This window comes from Clytia hemisphaerica, unplaced genomic scaffold, assembly GCF_902728285.1.
Source record: "Clytia hemisphaerica strain Z4C2 unplaced genomic scaffold, Clytia hemisphaerica genome assembly, whole genome shotgun sequence".
Taxonomy (NCBI): domain Eukaryota; kingdom Metazoa; phylum Cnidaria; class Hydrozoa; order Leptothecata; family Clytiidae; genus Clytia; species Clytia hemisphaerica.
This window is the reverse complement of record NW_027103278.1, coordinates 1-19,871: the sequence shown is the minus strand read 5'-3', so window position 1 is coordinate 19,871 and position 19,871 is coordinate 1. Positions and strand designations below refer to the sequence as shown.

At 34.6% G+C, this 19,871-nt stretch overlaps 2 protein-coding genes across 2 annotated transcripts; one reads left to right on the top strand and one right to left on the bottom strand.

Moving 5' to 3' along the window:
- Positions 1-1,471: 1,471 nt before the first annotated feature.
- Positions 1,472-3,332, bottom strand: LOC136802441 (heme transporter FLVCR2-like). The gene has a single exon (XM_067059176.1). It carries the CDS (start codon positions 3,089-3,091, stop codon positions 1,472-1,474), a length of 1,620 nt encoding a protein of 539 aa, XP_066915277.1. The 5' UTR covers positions 3,092-3,332.
- A 3,784-nt stretch (positions 3,333-7,116) lies between these two features.
- Positions 7,117-11,713, top strand: LOC136802502 (uncharacterized). The gene is made up of 4 exons (XM_067059237.1): positions 7,117-7,894; positions 8,317-8,895; positions 9,428-10,087; positions 10,468-11,713. Exons 1-4 carry the CDS (start codon positions 7,210-7,212, stop codon positions 11,703-11,705), a joined length of 3,162 nt encoding a protein of 1,053 aa, XP_066915338.1. The 5' UTR covers positions 7,117-7,209; the 3' UTR covers positions 11,706-11,713.
- Positions 11,714-19,871: the final 8,158 nt, after the last annotated feature.

Genomic DNA, 19,871 nt, shown 5'->3' with positions numbered 1-19,871 from the left:
CATGAAAAAGTTTAACGTGCGCATGTAAAGTTTAACGAGTAAGCAAACTTTTTTCAGGTTTTTCAAAAAGATTTACCGCACTGAAAAGACGTAAAAACACTCTAAGTGAGGTAAATTATTTTGAAGACCAAAAGAAAAAGTCAACCACGTTTGGATTCAACTTTACATATGCGTACATTCATCATTTTTGTATTTTGGCGGTTGTTTTACTAAGTTAAGAAGGACTTTCTCGAGTTACGACCATATGATGGTATTTAAAGCTCAAGAAGCCCTATAAACAATAAAGGTAGTTATCAATAAAATGATAGACAAAAATAAATCAGAGTTTGAACAAAAATATCAAAGTCAAATGTACATTTGAAAACTTAAGCAAATTTCTTTAAAGATTCTGGAAAAAGAATTGAAATCATTGCTGAAGTGAACATCTCACTAAATTACAGTAGTTAGTTAGTATTCAGTTTCAAAGACAAGAAACAAAATTTGAGATACAAAACACTTTTTCTAGTCAATGAATCAGCTCATCATCATCATAACCAGTCTGCCATTTTGTTTGTTTTGATTTGCACAAGTAATATTGTAATTCGTGTTATATCATACACTGTTTTGATTTGCATTTATAACACTCGCTTCAGCTTTTCAAAGCTGAATCAAAGCTAAAATTGTAATATGTAATAATGATAATACCATATAACGTAATATGAAAATATATACTACCGTCCCGAAAAAAAACCGAACATTTACGGAAGAGACTAACTACGGAAATGCTTACGCGACAACAACAAAGCTGAATCAAAGCTAAAATTGTAATATGTAATAATGATAATACCATATAACGTAATATGAAAATATATACTACCGTCCCGAAAAAAAACCGAACATTTACGGAAGAGACTAACTACGGAAATGCTTACGCGACAACAACAAATAAACAATTCGCAAAATTTTGAGATTCCAGTCCAATATCTATGCGTGAAACTATGAGAGCCTCCTCGTCGCTACGCTCCTGCGGGGGTAAAAACAGCCGTGGGAATATATAACCAATAACATCTTTGCGGCTTCCAAAACCTTTTCCAGAATTTATTGGTCAATAACAACAGCGCCACACGCTTTTTTTTATAAGAATGGTGTAAATCGATTTCATCATGGATATTCTTAACTTTTTTGGGAAAATCATCCTAAAATATTCTTACAGCATTCTTATTACTTGAGGGTAATTGGCAATTTATAATTTAGAATGCTCTAAAAATGACATTCTTTGCTTGAATAGCAAAACTCCATGATGGTGTTATTCTTAGCATATTCTCAATTTTTTGGCCATTTTCATCATGGACATTCTTATAAAGTGTATTCTTATAAAAAAAAGCGTGTATGATTTTTTAAGGTATTCAAGTGACTTGATCCATCGACGCTATGATCTTAGAGGAGAAAAAGTTTCATTTTACAAAACAGCAAAATTCAACCATCTATTGAGTCAGTACTTTTCTTTCAATTCAATACAACAAGAACCTTTCGTCCCAGTCCCTTTAGTACCCAGACCCTCATCATTCTTATTCGATATGTCTGCACGCCATCTTTTTAATTCCCCTTTCATTAATATAACTGTCACCATACCAACCAAATACAATACTGTCATCAAGTACCCTGCAATATCTGACCTGCCTTTATCAATAATAGCACCACAAATAAAGGTCAGAGTAATAGCATACATGTTTCCAAAAAGAAGTAGGATTCCGGAAGTCAACCCTTCCGAGATGGGATACGTAATTTCAGCAGCATGTTCTAGTCCAATTGTCATATACGGGTATGAGAAAAATCCGAAGATACTGAAACTAACATAGACTAGTATAAAGTTTCCACTATAGATCAAAATCAGTGTAAAGGTGAGTAAGGATACACTACAAGCAATGAATGTCCCAATTGATACGAGCTTATAGCATCGCGTACGATCTAGCCATATTCCGGCTAAGAGAATTCCGATTAATCCTAGAATAACCGATGTGAAACCCATTAATCCGATTTCTTGTTCTTTGCCTGGGAAATGGTTCATACACATTTGGTTCAGAACGGTGTTGTAGGCGCCAAATAAACCAAAATAAATCCCATAAGCTTGGGCTACTAAGTGAAAATTAACATCCTTGACCAATAATGCGAGTGAAGTTTTGAAATTCATATGCTGGTTTTCGTCTGCAATCGATTCAATTTGTTTTCCCTTAGAAATATTCTTATTCTTTTTCTTTTGTTCAAGTTTTCGCTGTTTATTTTGGATGAGCAGGAGTTGAGACATACTCGGTGGTGATTTAGGAAAATCATGAACCAAAATCAGGCAAAGAATGACCATGACTGTACAGAATATAGCTTGAATTAGAAGTGTTTTTAACATTCCATCTCGAACTTCACCATCATAATCTTGAGTGCCTGGAACCATAGTACCACCCATTAAGAATCCAATAGCCACGCCCATCATGTTCATCAAAACGCCCAAGGCAGAAGCGGTAGCGCGTTCATTCTCACCAAACCAAGTTGCAGCTAACGAGGGAGGTACAAAAAGAATAAAACATTGTGCAAGTGCGGCTGAGGCGTTTCCAAGAAAAACGAAGATAAACCCATCTCTGTTTGTACCAATCAAACGTAAACAACTTCCTAAACCATTGAGTACAGCACCAATCATTATGGTAAACTTGAGTCCCAATCGGTCAAGAGCTAAAGCAGCTAAGAAAACGAATACATAGAAAAGCATATAGATCATGGATAACCAGTTAACAGCCAAATAATCGACATTATAATACTCTTTGACCACACTGGTGATGGAAGATAAACTGATCCAGATCACTTCATTAGACATGGAAATAAAGGAAAAGACAGCTAGCACTATCCAACGTCTCTTGTATAATTGAAACTCAATGGTTCCTTCAGTCTTTGAGACTTCACAAGGAGTAGTTTTGGATTCTTCAGTTTTGGAAATATCAGGAGTAGCTTTCGGTGAAGTATTTCCACTATCAGAGAGAGAACTTTTCAACGCTCTCCTTTCATTAATAGTTTCTGGAGATTCTCCAGATTCATTCTGTTGCTCATTACAATCCTGAACCTCCATTATATTTGAATGTTCTGACGTAACAAAATCTGATCAATAAGTCGAAAGTTTTATATCTATATTCCGGCTATATTCGTAGTACTATTCTTGTATTGTAAGTCCTCTTGTATTTTGTAAGTACTTCAAAAGCTGACAGTTTGAATGTTTCTCTTTTTGTTGCACTTTAATGTCCTTTTTCTTGTTGTTTTTGCGGTTTGTCAGTAACGTCTCTTTAACATCACGTTGAAGTAATTTGACTCTTTCCGTATCAAAATCTTTCATTTTTTTTTCACATAGATTTTTGAATATTTTTTGTTTCCAGTACAATAAAACGATTTATAACGTCTACTGTACCTGTCAAACTAGCATACACAAACTTGATTTTATGTCTAACCCTTCATAACAAATAAACATATCCACATGTTTTTTTTATAAGCATAAGCTTGTAAGCATGTGAAGACTCAGATTTGCAGAATTCCGGGAATTCCTAAGCATAACATAAGCATATTCTTGATATGCGTAAGTCAAGATGAAGTCATATTTTTTAACGGAAGCACCCAAAAAAGCCGGTTTTTGACCTCCGTGTTTCTATTTTTAGTAACAGAGAGAGGTCAAATCCCGGCTTTTTTAGGGTGTTTCCGCTAGAAAAATACCTTACGCATATCAACAATACGCCAGCCTGATTTTTTTTTTCATGTAGTAAATTTTTTTCTGTTTGGAAATGGTCAAGTAAAAAAGAAATTGCATGACTAGCCACATTTCACTGCTCCAAAAATCTTAAATGCTTTTTGGATCGAATGTTAACAAAATTTCTGAAATTTTATAAGCTTAAGCATACTCGAGCCTGACCGAGGGGCAGACAAAAAATGCTTATAAAAAAACATCTATATGACGACGAATAATTAAGGGAGAGGTGAGAATCTATAATGATAATTTGAACAAACGTAACGAGATCGTACATATATGATTTTCTGGTTAAAATGTCACTCAAAAATGGAGCCAAAAGGGTAAAAAGGGCTTGATATGATCTGATGGCAAGGGTAAAAAGAGAGAAAAATCAACTGTGCCAAGGTATTCCATACAGTATACTGTATATTTTTTGACAGGTTGGGAAAAAACGTGAATATGTCGAGAAAACTTGAGAACACCCCTGTCTCAAAGCCCCTTTGGATTAGCTTTCTAAATTGGGTGTACATAGCACTACTTCGCCACATATCATTAACCGGTCACCCATTCATCTTTTTCTTTATTCTAATAATTCATGAATATTTCTACCAAAATTCAAATTTGTTGTCCATCTATTGTTCTCAGGTTAAAACATCCAGTGCGGGTTGTTTCCTAGTGCACTTTTTTTTATCGAAAATTTTGAATGAGGGTGAAAACGAAGTCAACTTTTTCAATTGGCCAGAAATTGTAGGGTACTTTTCAAATGCTAATTTTTCCAGTGGGGTGGGGGTGGGGATCCCACCGAATCTGTGATAGAGGCGTGTTTGGGAGGCTTTCAATTCAATTTATACCCTGGGTATTAGAGGTTGAGTTTTCAAAGAAAGTATCGACCTCTAACGACAGATAATAAAAATTTTATCGCGCACGTGTCAATCTAATCACTGTAAAAAGAATCAAAGATGAAGAGCAAATATTACCTTATGTATCAGTATGCAGATTACTATTTACGAATTCCCCAGAAACCTCCAAGTGTAATTGAAGTGAGTTTCTTTCGAATGAAATCTTTTACATGATCCCCAAATGTATATGTATATATTTGCACTTTTGAGGACGGTAAAGTGACTGAAGCGATTTGGAAAAACCCGCTTTTCTGACCCGCAAAATCGAGGACGGTAGAAGTGCTGATTTACCGTCGTCCTCAGTTGGTCATGATCTAGTCAAATTAGAACCTTTCCATCTCCGTCGCTGAAAAACACACATACATAAATTCGGTAATATAATGTTTATCGCGCATGTAGAAAGAATCAAAGATGGAGAGCAAATATTACCATATTAATATCTAGCAGAATGTATCAGTATGCATGTTTATTATTGATAAATTCCCCAGAAACCTCCAAGTATGAGATTTGAATGAGTTTCTTTCAAAATAAATCTTTTACATGATCCCCAAAATGTTTAACAGTAATTACAAAACTATTAGTTATAGTAATGTTACTTCACTGGAATCGGAATAATAGATCTTTATGTCATGATTCCCTATCGCTGACTTTTTAAAACGTTGACATTTTTTAGTTATGTTTTCCAACGACACAAATGAAAATATAAACTTTGAACTTAATGCAAGATCTTGGATTGTCGTCATGGTTACTTTTGATCTCTGCGTTGATTGCGCGCTGAAAACAAATTCCTATTCGCCTTCAGTAGCGTAGACAGGGGTGAAGACCGATTTGCGTAGGAGAGCGGATTTTCACGATAAAAAGCACTTACCTATTTTTTGTATAAAAACATAATTGCTGTGTCATTTAAATCTGCTTTCCAAAGCAAATGTTCTTTTACCTTTTAGATGATGATGACTGATTCATTTTGTAAAATAGGCAGTCGAACTCTATCAGCTTTAAAGCTTGTATACAGATCTGTACACATTTTTCGACTTTATAAAGAATATATACAACATTAACATTAACCCCTGTCTACGCTACTGGTCGCCACATGTCGGAATATAGATTCGGCATGTGATTTCCACGATATGAAATAAGAGAACATCAAAATTTAAAAATTTGTATCTTTACTTACTTGCGATCTTAGTATTCAAACTACATACGACCAGTTTTTAAAGACGGCACGTTAATCCTTGTCCTTGTCCTTGTCCTTGTCCTTGTCCTTGTCCTTGTCCTTGTCCTTGTCCTTGTCCTTGTCCTTGTCCTTGTCCTTGTCCTTGTTGTCCTTGTCCCTTGTCCTTGTACCTTGTCCTTGTCCTTGTCCTTGTCCTTGTCCTTGTCCTTGTCCTTGTCCTTGTCCTTGTCCTTGTCCTTGTCCTTGTCCTTGTCCTTGTCCTTGTCCTTGTCCTTGTCCTTGTCCTTGTCCTTGTCCTTGTCCTTGTCCTTGTCCTTGTCCTTGTCCTTGTCCTTGTCCTTGTCCTTGTCAATCAAGAGTTATTGATTTGATTCTTATAAAGTAGATGCTTATAATAAAAATAAATACGCTTATTTTTTTCGCCATCCTTTGTTTACTTTCTAATAACTAATTACCGAAAGATATATTGCCTTCAATCAAGAGTTATTGATTTGATTCTTATAAAGTAGATGCTGATAATAAAAATGAATATGCTCATCTTTTTCGCCATCCTTTGTTTACTTTGTAAGAACTAATTATCGAAAGGCATGTTGCCTTCAATCAAGAGTTATTGATTTGATTCTTATAAAGCACATGCTTATAATAAAAATAAATATGCTCATCTTTTCGCCATCCTTTGTTTACTTCTAATAAAATTACCGAAAGATATATTGCCTTCAATCAAGAGTTATTGATTTGATTCTTATAAAGTAGATGCTTACAATAAAAATGAATACGCTTATTTTTTTCGCCAGCCTTTGTTTACTTTCTAATAACTAATTACCGAAAGATATATTGCCTTCAATCAAGAGTTATTGATTTGATTCTTATAAAGTAGATGCTTATAATAAAAATAAATATGCTCATCTTTTTAGCCATCCTTTGTTTACTGTAAGGACTAATTACCGAAAGGCATATTGCCTTCAATCAAGAGATATTGATTTGATTCTTATAAAGTAGACTTTCTTTAGGCGCTAAAACGGGCGTCAGTCAGGGCGTACAGAAGGCGTTTTGACACTGAAAATTATTATTATTATTATGGAGAAAGCCCGTTTTAACAAATATTACCCTTTTGGAAAACGGGAAATATTTAATTAAAGCTTATTCAGTTCTCTGGTTAAAAATCAATGTTTATGCATCAGAAAAGAGAAAAAAGTGTATTTAAAGTAGACGTCATTTCAACAAAAAGATGGTATTAATTATGAGGGGAGTAAAAAAAACAAATATTACGTTTAGTTTCACTTTCTAGAGTCTTTAAATTGTGTGTGATATGTGATGAAGGATGAGAAGTAAATGACTTTCTTTTTAGAAGTGGATCGTTTGGAATTTTTTTCATAACATTTAATTAAAACTTTGAAGTTATGGCTTCTGAAAATTTTACTTGGCCACGTCCAGGAAGCAGCTACTACAGTTATCAGGCCAATCAGCCAAATGATAATCAGATCAGTCAAATATTTTTTCCTATAAACAATATCGTAAATACGAGGCAACAATTTCAATCTCCATCTCAAGGAATTAATGCTTATCACAATGCAACTTCGAATTCGTTTCTTCATGGTCATCAGAATCAAAATGCGACCCAACAAGAGAATGTTGAAGCAATCGATGTACAATATAGATCTAATACACCAACAAAGCATCAGTGTAATCAGACCAGTGCAATTGCAGGCCAAAGTAGTGGATTAGATTACTTTTCGTCGATCGAGCAGGGTCAACAAAATAATTTCAATACTACAAATACGCATGCGTCTAGAAACTTCAACACCGTTCAGAACTTGCCAAATCGATTGACTCGTAGCAGGACGACGTTTAATAATAATGCAAGAATAACGCAAGCTAATTCAATGACAGAAATCGATAGATTTTATTTCAACTATGACCTGTTTATTAAAGAAGTAAGAAAAGAAGAATGTATATGGAATGAAACGAGGGAAGGATACAACAATGAAGAGTTGAGGGGAAAAGCTTGGAAAAAAATTTTAGAACAAATGTTGGCGACTGTGGTATATTATTTTTCCCACGATTTGTTGACATGTGATGAACAAGGTTAGTATCACAATTTGAACAGACACGCTCTCGCTACTGAATAATTCTTTTTACCCTGTCACAAACTGCCGTTCAAACACTCGGACCTTAGTGCCAACTAAAGTGCCTTTTAAGATTGTGAAGTATTGCTGAGTCATTTTCCGTATTTTTCTTTTGTTGTACTTTGACTTACAACTCTACTGTAGTGGATCTAGCAAGCTCCTGACTATCGCGCCACTTTTTCATTGCAAGTCTATGTTTTGAAAAATAATCTAGCATACAAGCATTGGATATAAAACATGATTGGGAAATTTTGCATTTTTTGGAAGGAAAAAAGATCGGGATTTTAAGCTCGTTTACTAAAAAACTGTGCCTGTACTTAAGCCTATATAATCAATGTTTAAGAAATTTGTATAATTTAATTTTTTTTTCTCTACTTACAGTCAATGAACTGAAGCAAGAATGGAAATTCATCATGTATAATTTCAAAGAATGCAAACTAAATCGTAAACAATCACATTTGAAGGAGCCCCCCAAGTGTGAGTTTTATAAAGCTTTGTCTTTCATGGATTCAATGATAACAGTTGGAAACAATGATGTCATGAAATATCCCGATATTCCTGATATCAGGATAATATTCAACAACGGAATGGTGACAGGTGAATGGAAAATAGCAGCCAATCATTTTTTGGATACAATAATAAGGGTTAATTTTAGATGTAGCTGTAGTAGTGGCAATTATAGAGAAAATGAAAAGGTAAACAAAAACGATGACAGGAGTGATGACTCGGATTTTCAAAGTTCATCACAAGTAAGACTTAGAATCCGATTCAATCTTCAATATGACCAGTTTATCAAGCAAATACAAAAACATGAATGCATTTGGAATGAGAACAATGAAGACTACGAGAACAAAGAGTTAAGAAAACGGGCTTGGGAAAACGTTTGGAAAGATGTGGTCGGTCACGGTTGGTTTATATACCTTACGAAGAATATAAGAAAGTGGAATATAAATGACGTTGGTTAGTAAGAATAATTCTTTTCTTTTGGTATTACGGGAACGAGATGTTGTTCTTTGATTGTCTAAAATACGTACTAAAATGGCTTAAACGTAGAGAAATCAGTCTAAATGCTGATCTTCAAGGGACATAAAACATAAAAGTAGTAAAATATAAACATTGCGCGAACGACGTGCCATTAAAGAGAACAATTAAAATCACGTGTCTAAAACAAGCTTGTAAATCAATTGAAACAATCAAAATCACCCATATTTGTTTTTATCTTTTATTTTGACATGTGACATTTGTTTTGATTTTGTATCCCGCTCCATACAAGTTTACAAAGTTCGTCAGAACTTTTATGTCCCTTTAAATGTTTAGTTACCAAAGAATTAATTACTTAGATTGTTTAGACGAACAAATATCTTTTATCGAAAATGATCATCTTCTTAACATATAAAGCATCAGATATAAAATGTCACGATTATCGCCATTGCGATTGGAAGTTCATTTCGAAAATTTAGTCTTTTGATCGATTATATGCATTCCATTTCAGTTATGTTTTTGGAGCAACAATGGAAATTCATCATGTATCATTTCCAAGAGTGCAAGCTAAATCAAAGACAATCAAACTTGAAAGAACCTCCAATGTGTAAGTTTTCTAAAACTTTAAATTTCGTGAATCAATTAATAACAGTTGTCATGAAATACCCCGATGTTCCTGATGTTAGAGTATTAGTTAATACTCAAATCGAGAAGCGAAAGTATGGGTTGGATCTGATTTTGTACTATTGTCAAATGAATAACTTCAGGTGTAAATGTAGTAGTTGGAAACGGTATGCAGATTTAGAGGACGAGATATCAGAAAGACGAATATCTCAACCGTCATATGGTGAGAATAATTGCATAAGCACTGACAACAATAACACCAGCATCGATGCTCCGATAGGTCAAACCGAAAAATCATCACCTACAGTATGCGTACCACAAAATATTGAAACTTCAGGATCGCCAAATGATGTTGACCAAACTCCTCAACATAAAATACCTACACAAGAACATCATACCACAGATTCTGATGTTAAATTCTCTCTTATCAAGGAAGTTGAAAAACAACCTTGCATTTGGAATCCAAAACATACACATTACAAAGACAGGAAAAAGACGAAAGAGGCATGGGAAGAGATCAGAAAGATTGTAAAAACACCTGATAATGGTAACTTTTTTGTTTATCTTCATTTTATTCTCGGTCTAAGTAATACTTAAAAACAATCATGAGAGCTATCAGAATTTTTAAAAGTGAACTAACGGTCTGGGTTTAACTTTGTGAATTTTCCATAATCTGAATCATAATATGTACTCTAGCATAACAACACTCAACATTCATGGGGGGACGCAAATTCGTTATATATATTACTTATTATACGGAGACTTCGAGTTATAGATTGTTTTATAAGGGTCTGAGTTTATGTTCCAGTTGAGATTTTATGAAACCTCGAAGAAACCTCGTCCCAAAGTCTGTTATCCCTTTTCTTTTATCAAGAGATGATGTTATTAATACTCTATTCTAACTGTATTTTCTTTATTTTACTTCAGTCAGTTTAAAGGACATATGGAAAACCCTTCGCGAGGATTTTAAAAGAAGCCATGAAAGACGAAACAAGAAAAAAGAAGCCAGTTGCAACTTTTACAAAGAATTGAAATTCTTAACAGATGTCGTGATTAAAAACCCGAATCCCGCTGGAGAGTCAACATTGACAGCCAATAAAAATGTAATTCGTGGTGAGAAAATTCCAAGAGGTTTACAAACGAATTCGTCTTCTTTGCCAAAAGCTATCGATTCTCATCATACATCTTTGTATTCTGATGACACCACATCGAGCACAGGTGTTGATTTTGACAAAACCTCCCCAAATGATGTGCCAGTATTCTGTATATCGGATGATAATACTGATACGGAGACGAGAAATGTACAAAACGTAGACCAAGAGTCTAAGTCTTTGGTAACGGAACAGACTTCTTCCTTGCCGTTGACAAACAAACACGACAATCAAAGGGGGAACGTGAGTTATCAATCGTACCAAAACACCAAGGAACATATTTCTGCAGGACTTACTTCCAGTATTTCTATTGGTCAAGCTGATAGTGAAAGGAATCTTTTACCGTGCAATAACGTACCGACAACTTCTTCAGACTTTCCAAAAATGAGCAGAAAGCATCTTACTGAAAATACTCCTTGCTTTTCAGACGAACCTAATTCTAATCCCATTCATCAACAAAACCTTTCAGCTATTAATCGCTTACCGGCTAGGTCCGGTGCTTCAAATACAGAGCATTCAACGGCTTCGACAACATTTGATGACATGGATCCTGCTTATTCAGATTCGAATAATCCTAACAACCTCCCATCAACATCAACACCAGCAATTACTGGATCTTCTTCATCAATATCATCAGAAAATAATAATGAGATAACCAATGAGAAATTCAAAAGCGATAATCTGCCACAAAAATATTCCACAACAAAGAAACAAAAGAAGAACTCGCATCCAAGAAGAAAACGAAAACGAACAGAGCTTGAATATACAAGAACGAAACGTGCTTCAGCACAAATTTCAAATACTGCAGAAACTAAAAATCCACTCGCTGCTGAGTTAATTAAAAGTTTAGAAGGCAATGCGAAAGATCTATTGTTTTTCAAACAAGTTGAAGGACAGTTAAGTCAATTTTCTGACAAACAAAAAGCTGTTGCTAAGATACTGGTGCAAAAAGCATTGAATAAAGTTGAATTCATGGACAATGAACAGCTACATCAAACTTTGAATACTATCTAAAACTAAAATTTTTAAATTTTTTTTATTAATCATAATATTATAATTTTACTATATATTGATAGAAAAATGTTTTTATGGGCTTACTTTAATTCTTTGATAATTGTACAAACTTTTGCAAGGTCGTAAAATCGCAAAATATTTCTTTGAAAATCATTTGTTTATATTTTTGAACAAAAATTGTTCTAAACAAAAAAGTCTATGGTGGGTTAATAGTGACAGAAACTTTTGCAGTTTGTCCCAATCTCTAACGCCGCGACTTTTTTGCGAGCCAAATGTATTTATTAGCGTGAATACGTACGTGAATACGTTAAGGCTTTAAGGCTTTTAGACCCGATGAATGCTTATTTTTCTTTTATACTTCGGACGGGACCAAAGACCCCTCGCACCCTAATTTATTCAATCTAGAAAAAGAGATAAAGCTACTTGACAGTCAAGTTAAGAAGTAAAAAATTACTCAATCGGAAATAACTTCATATTTATTTTATTTTTAACTCGGCATCTTTATATTCTCTGTATTATAATTCGTTTAAATGTAGGCAATAAGGCTCAAACACGATATATATCAAATCAGTTTTTTTAGAAGAACATCCAAAATTTTTGTAGCTTTCGAATTTTCTTAACTTTTTGAGTTTTTTTCTTATTATATAAAAACATATTTACTGTTCTTTTCCGTAGTAAATTGATACATAGTTACTTAATTTTAAATAACACCCTCGGTCCCGGTTATGCTCTGTTCAAAATTTCTCTTAAAGGGCGGGAAATTTGTGTAAAGACTGAATCTAGAAACGGACCAAAGTAGCCGGCGGCAACCTTTTAATGAATATTTTAGCTAGAAATTTTGATCCGTTCTGATAAGATCTTCGAAAATTAATCAGCTAGAAATAATGATGTGTTTTGACGAGACAGGGGTATAATCAAGGTAATAAAACGTGTTCTTGTTGTCTAGGTAATCTTAGAAAGCTTCAGAACACATATTTTAAGGAGACCGGGGTATAATCAAGAGAAAATTGATGTGATCTTGTTGCCTAGTAACCCTAGAAACTTTGAGAACACAACTTTCGTGGAAAAAAAAACAAATATCTTACAAGTATATCTTGGCAAAAAAAAATTCCTAATTCTACTAAAATCTCTCCGCCGGCTGCTTCTGAAACAGAGTCAGTAGCATTATTTGATTGGCTATTCAGTGGAATTCTTAAGAATATTTTACAGAATACTCAAAATACACCTACCGTATGTATTTTACAGAACAATCTATTGAAGCTTTTTTGTCGAAACTAAGACTTTGGTCGGACGCTCAAAATAAATCCATTTCTTTGACACTACATGATGTCAAAAAGAAATTTGATCTTTAGATTGACAAGTATCCATAGACATCACAATGGAAAAAAAAAATGTTCGCTGGGAAAACTTAAAAACAAATAAATAATCTCAGCTGAATTTTTAACATGTTTATATTTTCAGCGCGGAATAATTCTTTGTATTAATCAAGACTATGATGCTATAATCCTTGTAGAATTCGACACTATCTAAAATATAAACTCAAAGCTAAAAGAAAATTCCGTGAATGAGATAAACTTTTGTAGCGAGTTTACAGTTAGCACCAGAGGTGGTGTTATATTTCGAAACTACGCGCTTCTCTATTTTCCAGTGTTTACCATTCCTCTAACCGTTTCTGACATCGTCTTGTGTAAAGTGAAACATTGAGCAAAAGTCATCCCTGTTTTTTAATAAGCACTTTAGTTTGACCTTAAGTTTATAAGCCTGATCGCTGAAAAAGAAAGGCAACCATGCACATTACATAAAACATGAATTAACCAATTAAGGGCCAATGTCGAGTATATTTGACATGAGTTATATCGAGTTATATGCCCAGTTTGAGTTAAAGTCTATTCACGATAAGTGTGCACTCTTTTTTCATTTACCTATAACTTTTGAAGGAATTCCTCAATCTTTATAAATTTGGTATCGTTGGAAAGATATTAGTGAGTGGAATAATTTGTAATAAATTATAAAAATATAAAAATTTCTGAAAATGAAGATGAAAATGAAGAAGAAAAAAATGAAGATATTGTAGAAAGGTGCTATAGTTATCATTTTCACTGGAGAGATTCTTTGATCTTAGAAGGTCATCACTGTTTCGGTACTGAATATCTTGAAAAGTGCTTTTTTCCAACAAACCTAAGCATAAACTATTTTGCTTTCACCGCAAAAGCCGATAAAAAATTGCACTTGAAATTGGCGTACTGCAGCTTTGAAAAATCCTTAAATTCCAGCTTTCCACAGTACTGAAGGGTTTGAATCATGTTGCTGGAAGAACTAAGGTCATTCTCAATATAATTTGCAGCGGAGACAAAAAAGGCTATAACTTTTGATAGAATTCGAATAAAATGGCGGTTTTGTGCTCGTTGAAAAGACAAACAAGAGTGGGGTATTGTCATAAAGAAAAAAATTACTAAATATCGAAAAACGATGATGAAAAATGAAGAAGAAGAAGCTCAGCTTCTCGTAGAATAATGATATGATCTTCATTTTTGTATCAGAAATTTTTCAATCTTAGAACGTCATAAATGCGAAAATTCATGAAATTTTCATTCAGTCAAAAAATACTACCCTTAGTATCAGAGGTTGAGAGTATTTCAACCTAAGACCAATAATAGAAATTTTATTGCGCATGTGTCAATCTAATCACTGTAGAATAAATCAAAGATGAAGAGCAAATACTACCATATTTGATGTCTAGCAGACTGTATCAGGATGCAGTTTACTATTTACGAATTCCCCAGAAACCAAGCAAAGTGTAATTGAAATGAGTTTCTTTCAAAAGAAATCTTTTACATGATCCCCCAAATGTATAACAGTAATTACTAAACTTTTAATTATGGAAATGTCACTTTAATCGAATCGAAATAAGACAGACTTTATGGTCGTGTTCAGACCAAGGTTTAAAGCAATTAGGTCCACATGTTTCTTTTATATTCCTTTTAGAGAGTTTACGATTTTGAGACGGCAGAGGGAACGTCAACGGGAGAGAGTGATTTTGTCTCTAGTGCGCATGCGCAAGGTCAAGGAATCTCCTTTTTGAAGTTTTCGTTTGGCGGGACCGACTTCATAACACAAGATTTGAAGTTTCCTGGAAAACGTCATGGCTCAATTCGCAGAAAAGTGAGTTTATCTTTTACTTTGTAGTAAGGTTTTTTCTTTTTACAATAAACCTTATGTCTGCTCTTTTTCGTTTGTAAATTGAGCTTGTTTTGCAATTATTTTGGCTTTCACTTTGTTTGTTTATGTTTATACTGTTATATGAGATACATATTAAAAACTTCTCTTGGTTGCTTGCTCTGCGATTTTTACAGCTCGAACACTACAATGGAGAGCGACTATTTTTGGTTGAAATGAGACCTTATAATATTGCTAACCGTATTCCAATATTTAAAAGTTCAACAAAAGTCTGCTCTCCTCCACACAAGTCCGAGTTGTTCACTCGGTGACGATTTTGCGAATCGCTAATTCTTTAGTCTGCGATTTTTACAGCTCGAACACTGCGATGGAGAGCAATTATTTTTTATGGAAATGAGACCTTATAATATTCCTAACCGTATTCCAATATTTAAAAGTTCAACAAAAGTCTGCTCTCCTCCACACAAGTCCGAGTTGTTCACTCGGTGGCGATATCGCGAATCACTAATTTCTCAGTCTGCGATTTTTACAGCTCGAACACTGCAATGGAGAGCGAGTATTTTTGGTTGAAATGAGACCTTATAATATTGCTAACCGAATTTTAATATTTAAAAGTTCAACAAAAGTCTGCTCTCTTCCACACAAGGCCGAGTTGTTCACTCGGTGGTGATATCGCGAATCCCTAATTTCTCAGTCTGCGATTTTTACAGCTCGAACACTGCGATGGAGAGCGACTATTTTTGGTTGAAATGAGACCTTTTAATATTCCTAACCGTATTCCAATATTTAAAAGTTTAACAGAAGTCTGCTCTCCTCCACACAAGTCCGAGTTGTTCACTCGGTGGCGATATCGCGAATCCCTAATTTCTCAGTCTGCGATTTTTACAGCTCGAACACTGCAATGGAGAGCGACTATTTTTGGTTGAAATGAGACCTTATAATATTGCTAACCGTATTCCAATATTTAAAAGTTCAACAAAAGTCTGCTTTCCTCCACACAAGTCCGAGTTGTTCACTCGGTGACGATTTTGCGAATCCCTAATTCTTTAGTCTGCGATTTTTACAGCTCGAACACTGCGATGGAGAGCAATTATTTTTTATGGAAATGAGACCTTATAATATTGCTAACCGTATTCCAATATTTAAAAGTTCAACAAAAGTCTGCTCTCCTCCACACAAGTCCGAGTTGTTCACTCGGTGGCGATATCGCGAATCCCTAATTTCTCAGTCTGCGATTTTTAGAGCTCGAACACTGCAATGGAGAGCGAGTATTTTTGGTTGAAATGAGTCCTTATAATATTGCTAACCGAATTCTAATATTTAAAAGTTCAACAGAAGTCTGCCCTCCTCCACACAAGGCCGAGTTGTTCACTTGGTGGCGATATCGCGAATCCCTAATTTCTCAGTCTGCGATTTTTACAGCTCGAACACTGCGGTGGAGAGCGATTATTTTTTGTGGAAATGAGACCTTATAATATTCCTAACCGTATTCCAATATTTAAAAGTTCAACAAAAGTCTGCTCTCTTCCACACAAGTCCGAGTTGTTCACTCGGTGGCGATATCGCGAATCCCTAATTTCTCAGTCTGCGATTTTTACAGCTCGAACACTGCGATGGAGAGCGACTTTTTTTGGTGGAAATGAGACCTTATAATATTCCTAACCGTATTCCAATATTTAAAAGTTCAACAAAAGTCTGCTCTCCTCCACTTAAGGCCGAGTTGTTCACTCGGTGGCGATATTGTGAATCCCTAATTCGTCAGTCTGCGATTTTTACAGCTCGAACACTGCGATGGAGAGCGACTTTTTTTGGTGGAAATGAGACCTTATAATATTCCTAACCGTATTCCAATATTTAAAAGTTCAACAAAAGTCTGCTCTCCTCCACTTAAGGCCGAGTTGTTCACTCGGTGGCGATATTGTGAATCCCTAATTCGTCAGTCTGCGATTTTTACAGCTCGAACACTGCGATGGAGAGCGACTATTTTTGGTGGAAATGAGACCTTCTAATATTCCTAACCGTATTCCAATATTTAAAAGTTCAACAAAAGTCTGCTCTCCTCCACTTAAGGCCGAGTTGTTCACTCGGTGGCGATATCGCTAATCCCTAATTCGCCAGTCTGCGATTTTTACAGCTCGAACACTGCGATGGAGAGCGATTATTTTTGGTAGAAATGAGACCTTATAATATTCTCAACCGTATTCCAATATTTAAAAGTTCAACAAAAGTCTGCTCTCCTCCACACAAGTCCGAGTTGTTCACTCGGTGACGATTTCGCGAATCCCTAATTCTTCAGTCTTCGATTTTTACAGCTCGAACACTGCGATGGAGAGCAATTTTTTTTTATGGAAATAAAACTTGGGAATGTTTTCTAACATATTCCTTTTATTTGAAAGTCGTAAGTTAATTAGGTCTTTCAAAAAAAAATTCAATCAAAGTTTGAATCCCTAATCCCTAATTGCGAATCCCTAATTCCTAACTGCGAATACCTAACCAAGTTATTTTTAATAACCAGGCCCGGTGGAACAACCGTAAAATTGGGGAGGCTGAAGGCTGAAGATGAGATAAAATTTGCTAGGAATTTGAGAAAAAAATCTCATTTGCTCAAAAGTGGGGAGGCTGAAGTCTCCTCAGTCCCTTGCTTCCGCCGGGCCTGAAAACTTACACTTTTTGCTGGTGGTACTGTTTAAAGTTTCTATTTTCATGGCTTAAAACAATAAGCTATCTACTTTAGGACATTTCTCTGGTTGTTTTATATAAATACGTGTTTTGATATTTTTTTTCCTTGGTATTTTTCTTAGGAAGAGGCCAATGAACTGGACACCAAGACACGATGAAATCTTGGTACAGGAAATTTTGTTGTTTGAGCCATGGACGCAGAAGAAGGGCAGCCCAGAAAGAGGTTCGACATGGTCAGCAATAGCTGACAATCTTAATCAAATCGACAATCCTTTTTTTTCTGTAAATCAACGATCTGTTCGAGATCATTACAATGTTCTCGAAGGAAATTTCAAAAGGAAACGCAATGCCCAAGAGAAAGCATCAGGTACAGCATACCCAGAAGACACGGTTTTTGACAATGGCATGAATGATATTATCCAACAATTCCATGATTACGATGTTTTGCTTGCCAAAGAAAAGCAGGCTAAAGAAGATGAAGAAAACAAAGAGAAAGAGCAAGCTCAGCAAATCGTGAAAGCATCACTAGAAACTTTTAGAGAAACGCAGAAAAGGAAAGCAGAAGCTGGTGAAGAAACAGTCTCATCCAAAAAAACAAGAAGGTCTGAAACTGAGACACTAGTTTATCTACGTGAAAAAAATGAAAGCAACATTAAATTGCAGGAACAACAGCTAGAACTACAGAAGCAAGAATTAGAATTACGCAAACAACAAATGGACAATTTCAATCAAGTTATAACGGTAAGTGTAAACCGCAGGTTACAGGTTGCAGGTTACAGGTCACAGGTTACAGGTTACAGGTCACAGGTTACAGGTTAACAAAACACAGACCGGAAAACTGTAACGCACTCGTAACATACAATTCATAACATACAACTCATAACATAAGTTCCTGAAAATATTATATGTAATGGAAATGTAATATCAAAATATGTTAATAATATTATTTAGAAGACTTAAACGACAAATCATCAACCCCAAATATTGACAACAAATGACACTTAAATTATGTAAATAATGATGTTATCTCAAAGTATGGTTTTGTACGCCAATAACAATAAAATATTCTGCATAATAGGATGCTGACGCTGCACGTGGATATAGATTGACAGGTTTTGAAAAAAATAAATACTCCACGAGAGCTGTTTTTAGAGAGATGAAAAAGGTGACGTCATTTTATCAAAAATACAAAGCAGGGGATAAAAATATTGAAACATTATAAAATATATCCCATTGACGCTATTTTCATCAATTCTTGTTATCATACCCAGGTGATGCAGGAGTAAATGAGATATGACATAGTGATTGTGAAATAGCTATTTTCGTTAGGGGGCTGTTTAAAGCAAAGTGAGATCGATATTCGAATATTTCTTTATTCTTTGTATATAACATACGTAACATGCGTAAAACATTGAAAAGATAATTTTTTTACATGTGTGATATATATGTAATATATAATATAAGTATTACAGGTCCGTGTTATACACGGCATAAAACGCGAAATCACATGGTAAACACGTGGGTAGATTTTTAGCTTTAAAATAGTTCTAGATCAATAAAATACCTTTGGAATTATATTTTTGACATTAACAACTGTTTTTCAAACATTTTCTTTGTGTTTTACAGTAATTAAAGCTGACCAACACTGACCTGTGACCTGTAACCTGTGACCTGTGACCTGTAACCTGCAACCTGTAACCTGCGGTTTACACTTACCGAAGTTATAACGAACTCACAGAACCAAACAAATGCTATTTTACAGCAGCAGCAAAATTTGAGTCTTGCTTTATTGCAAATCTTGAATAAGCAAAAGGAAGAATCCAAGTAAGCATAGAATGCAACCCCTTGGCCTTTTTACATGTTTTGATAAAGAACAGGACTCTTTATATCCTACATGAGTTATAGATGTTTTGTTATTGAGAATTAATTTCTATAGTTGTTTATTCTTATTATATGTATATTTTGGTTGACAAAGTAGAGTAGAGTGTTTGTTTGTAAATATTTTGGATTTTGTACCAGTCAGTGGATCAATTTTTGCAGATTTGGTTTTTTTTTTGCTATTTTCATGAAATTATATCCTCTCAAAATGTTTTTTTTCATGCTTTTTGCCCAAACCCTCAGGAAAATAAAGGAATTTCAGACAAAAACAAGCATATTTGTGAAAATTAATCCACTAAAGTGTTTGATTTCAGTTTTTTGAGGGGATGTTGGTGTATTTATCATTTTCTTTATGGGTGGATATTATTATCAAGTGTTAAAAATTTAAAATTATCATGAAAAACTTGTACTGATGTCTGTTCTCAAATGATA

Excerpts from the sequence above, each read along its gene's own strand:
- LOC136802441 (XM_067059176.1), bottom strand. The coding sequence starts at position 3,091 with ATGGAGGTTCAGGATTGTAATGAGCAACAGAATGAATCTGGAGAATCT.
- LOC136802502 (XM_067059237.1), top strand. The coding sequence starts at position 7,210 with ATGGCTTCTGAAAATTTTACTTGGCCACGTCCAGGAAGCAGCTACTAC. Across the intron at positions 7,895-8,316 it reads GTTGACATGTGATGAACAAG|TCAATGAACTGAAGCAAGAA; the intron begins GTTAGTATCACA and ends CTCTACTTACAG. Across the intron at positions 8,896-9,427 it reads GTGGAATATAAATGACGTTG|TTATGTTTTTGGAGCAACAA; the intron begins GTTAGTAAGAAT and ends ATTCCATTTCAG.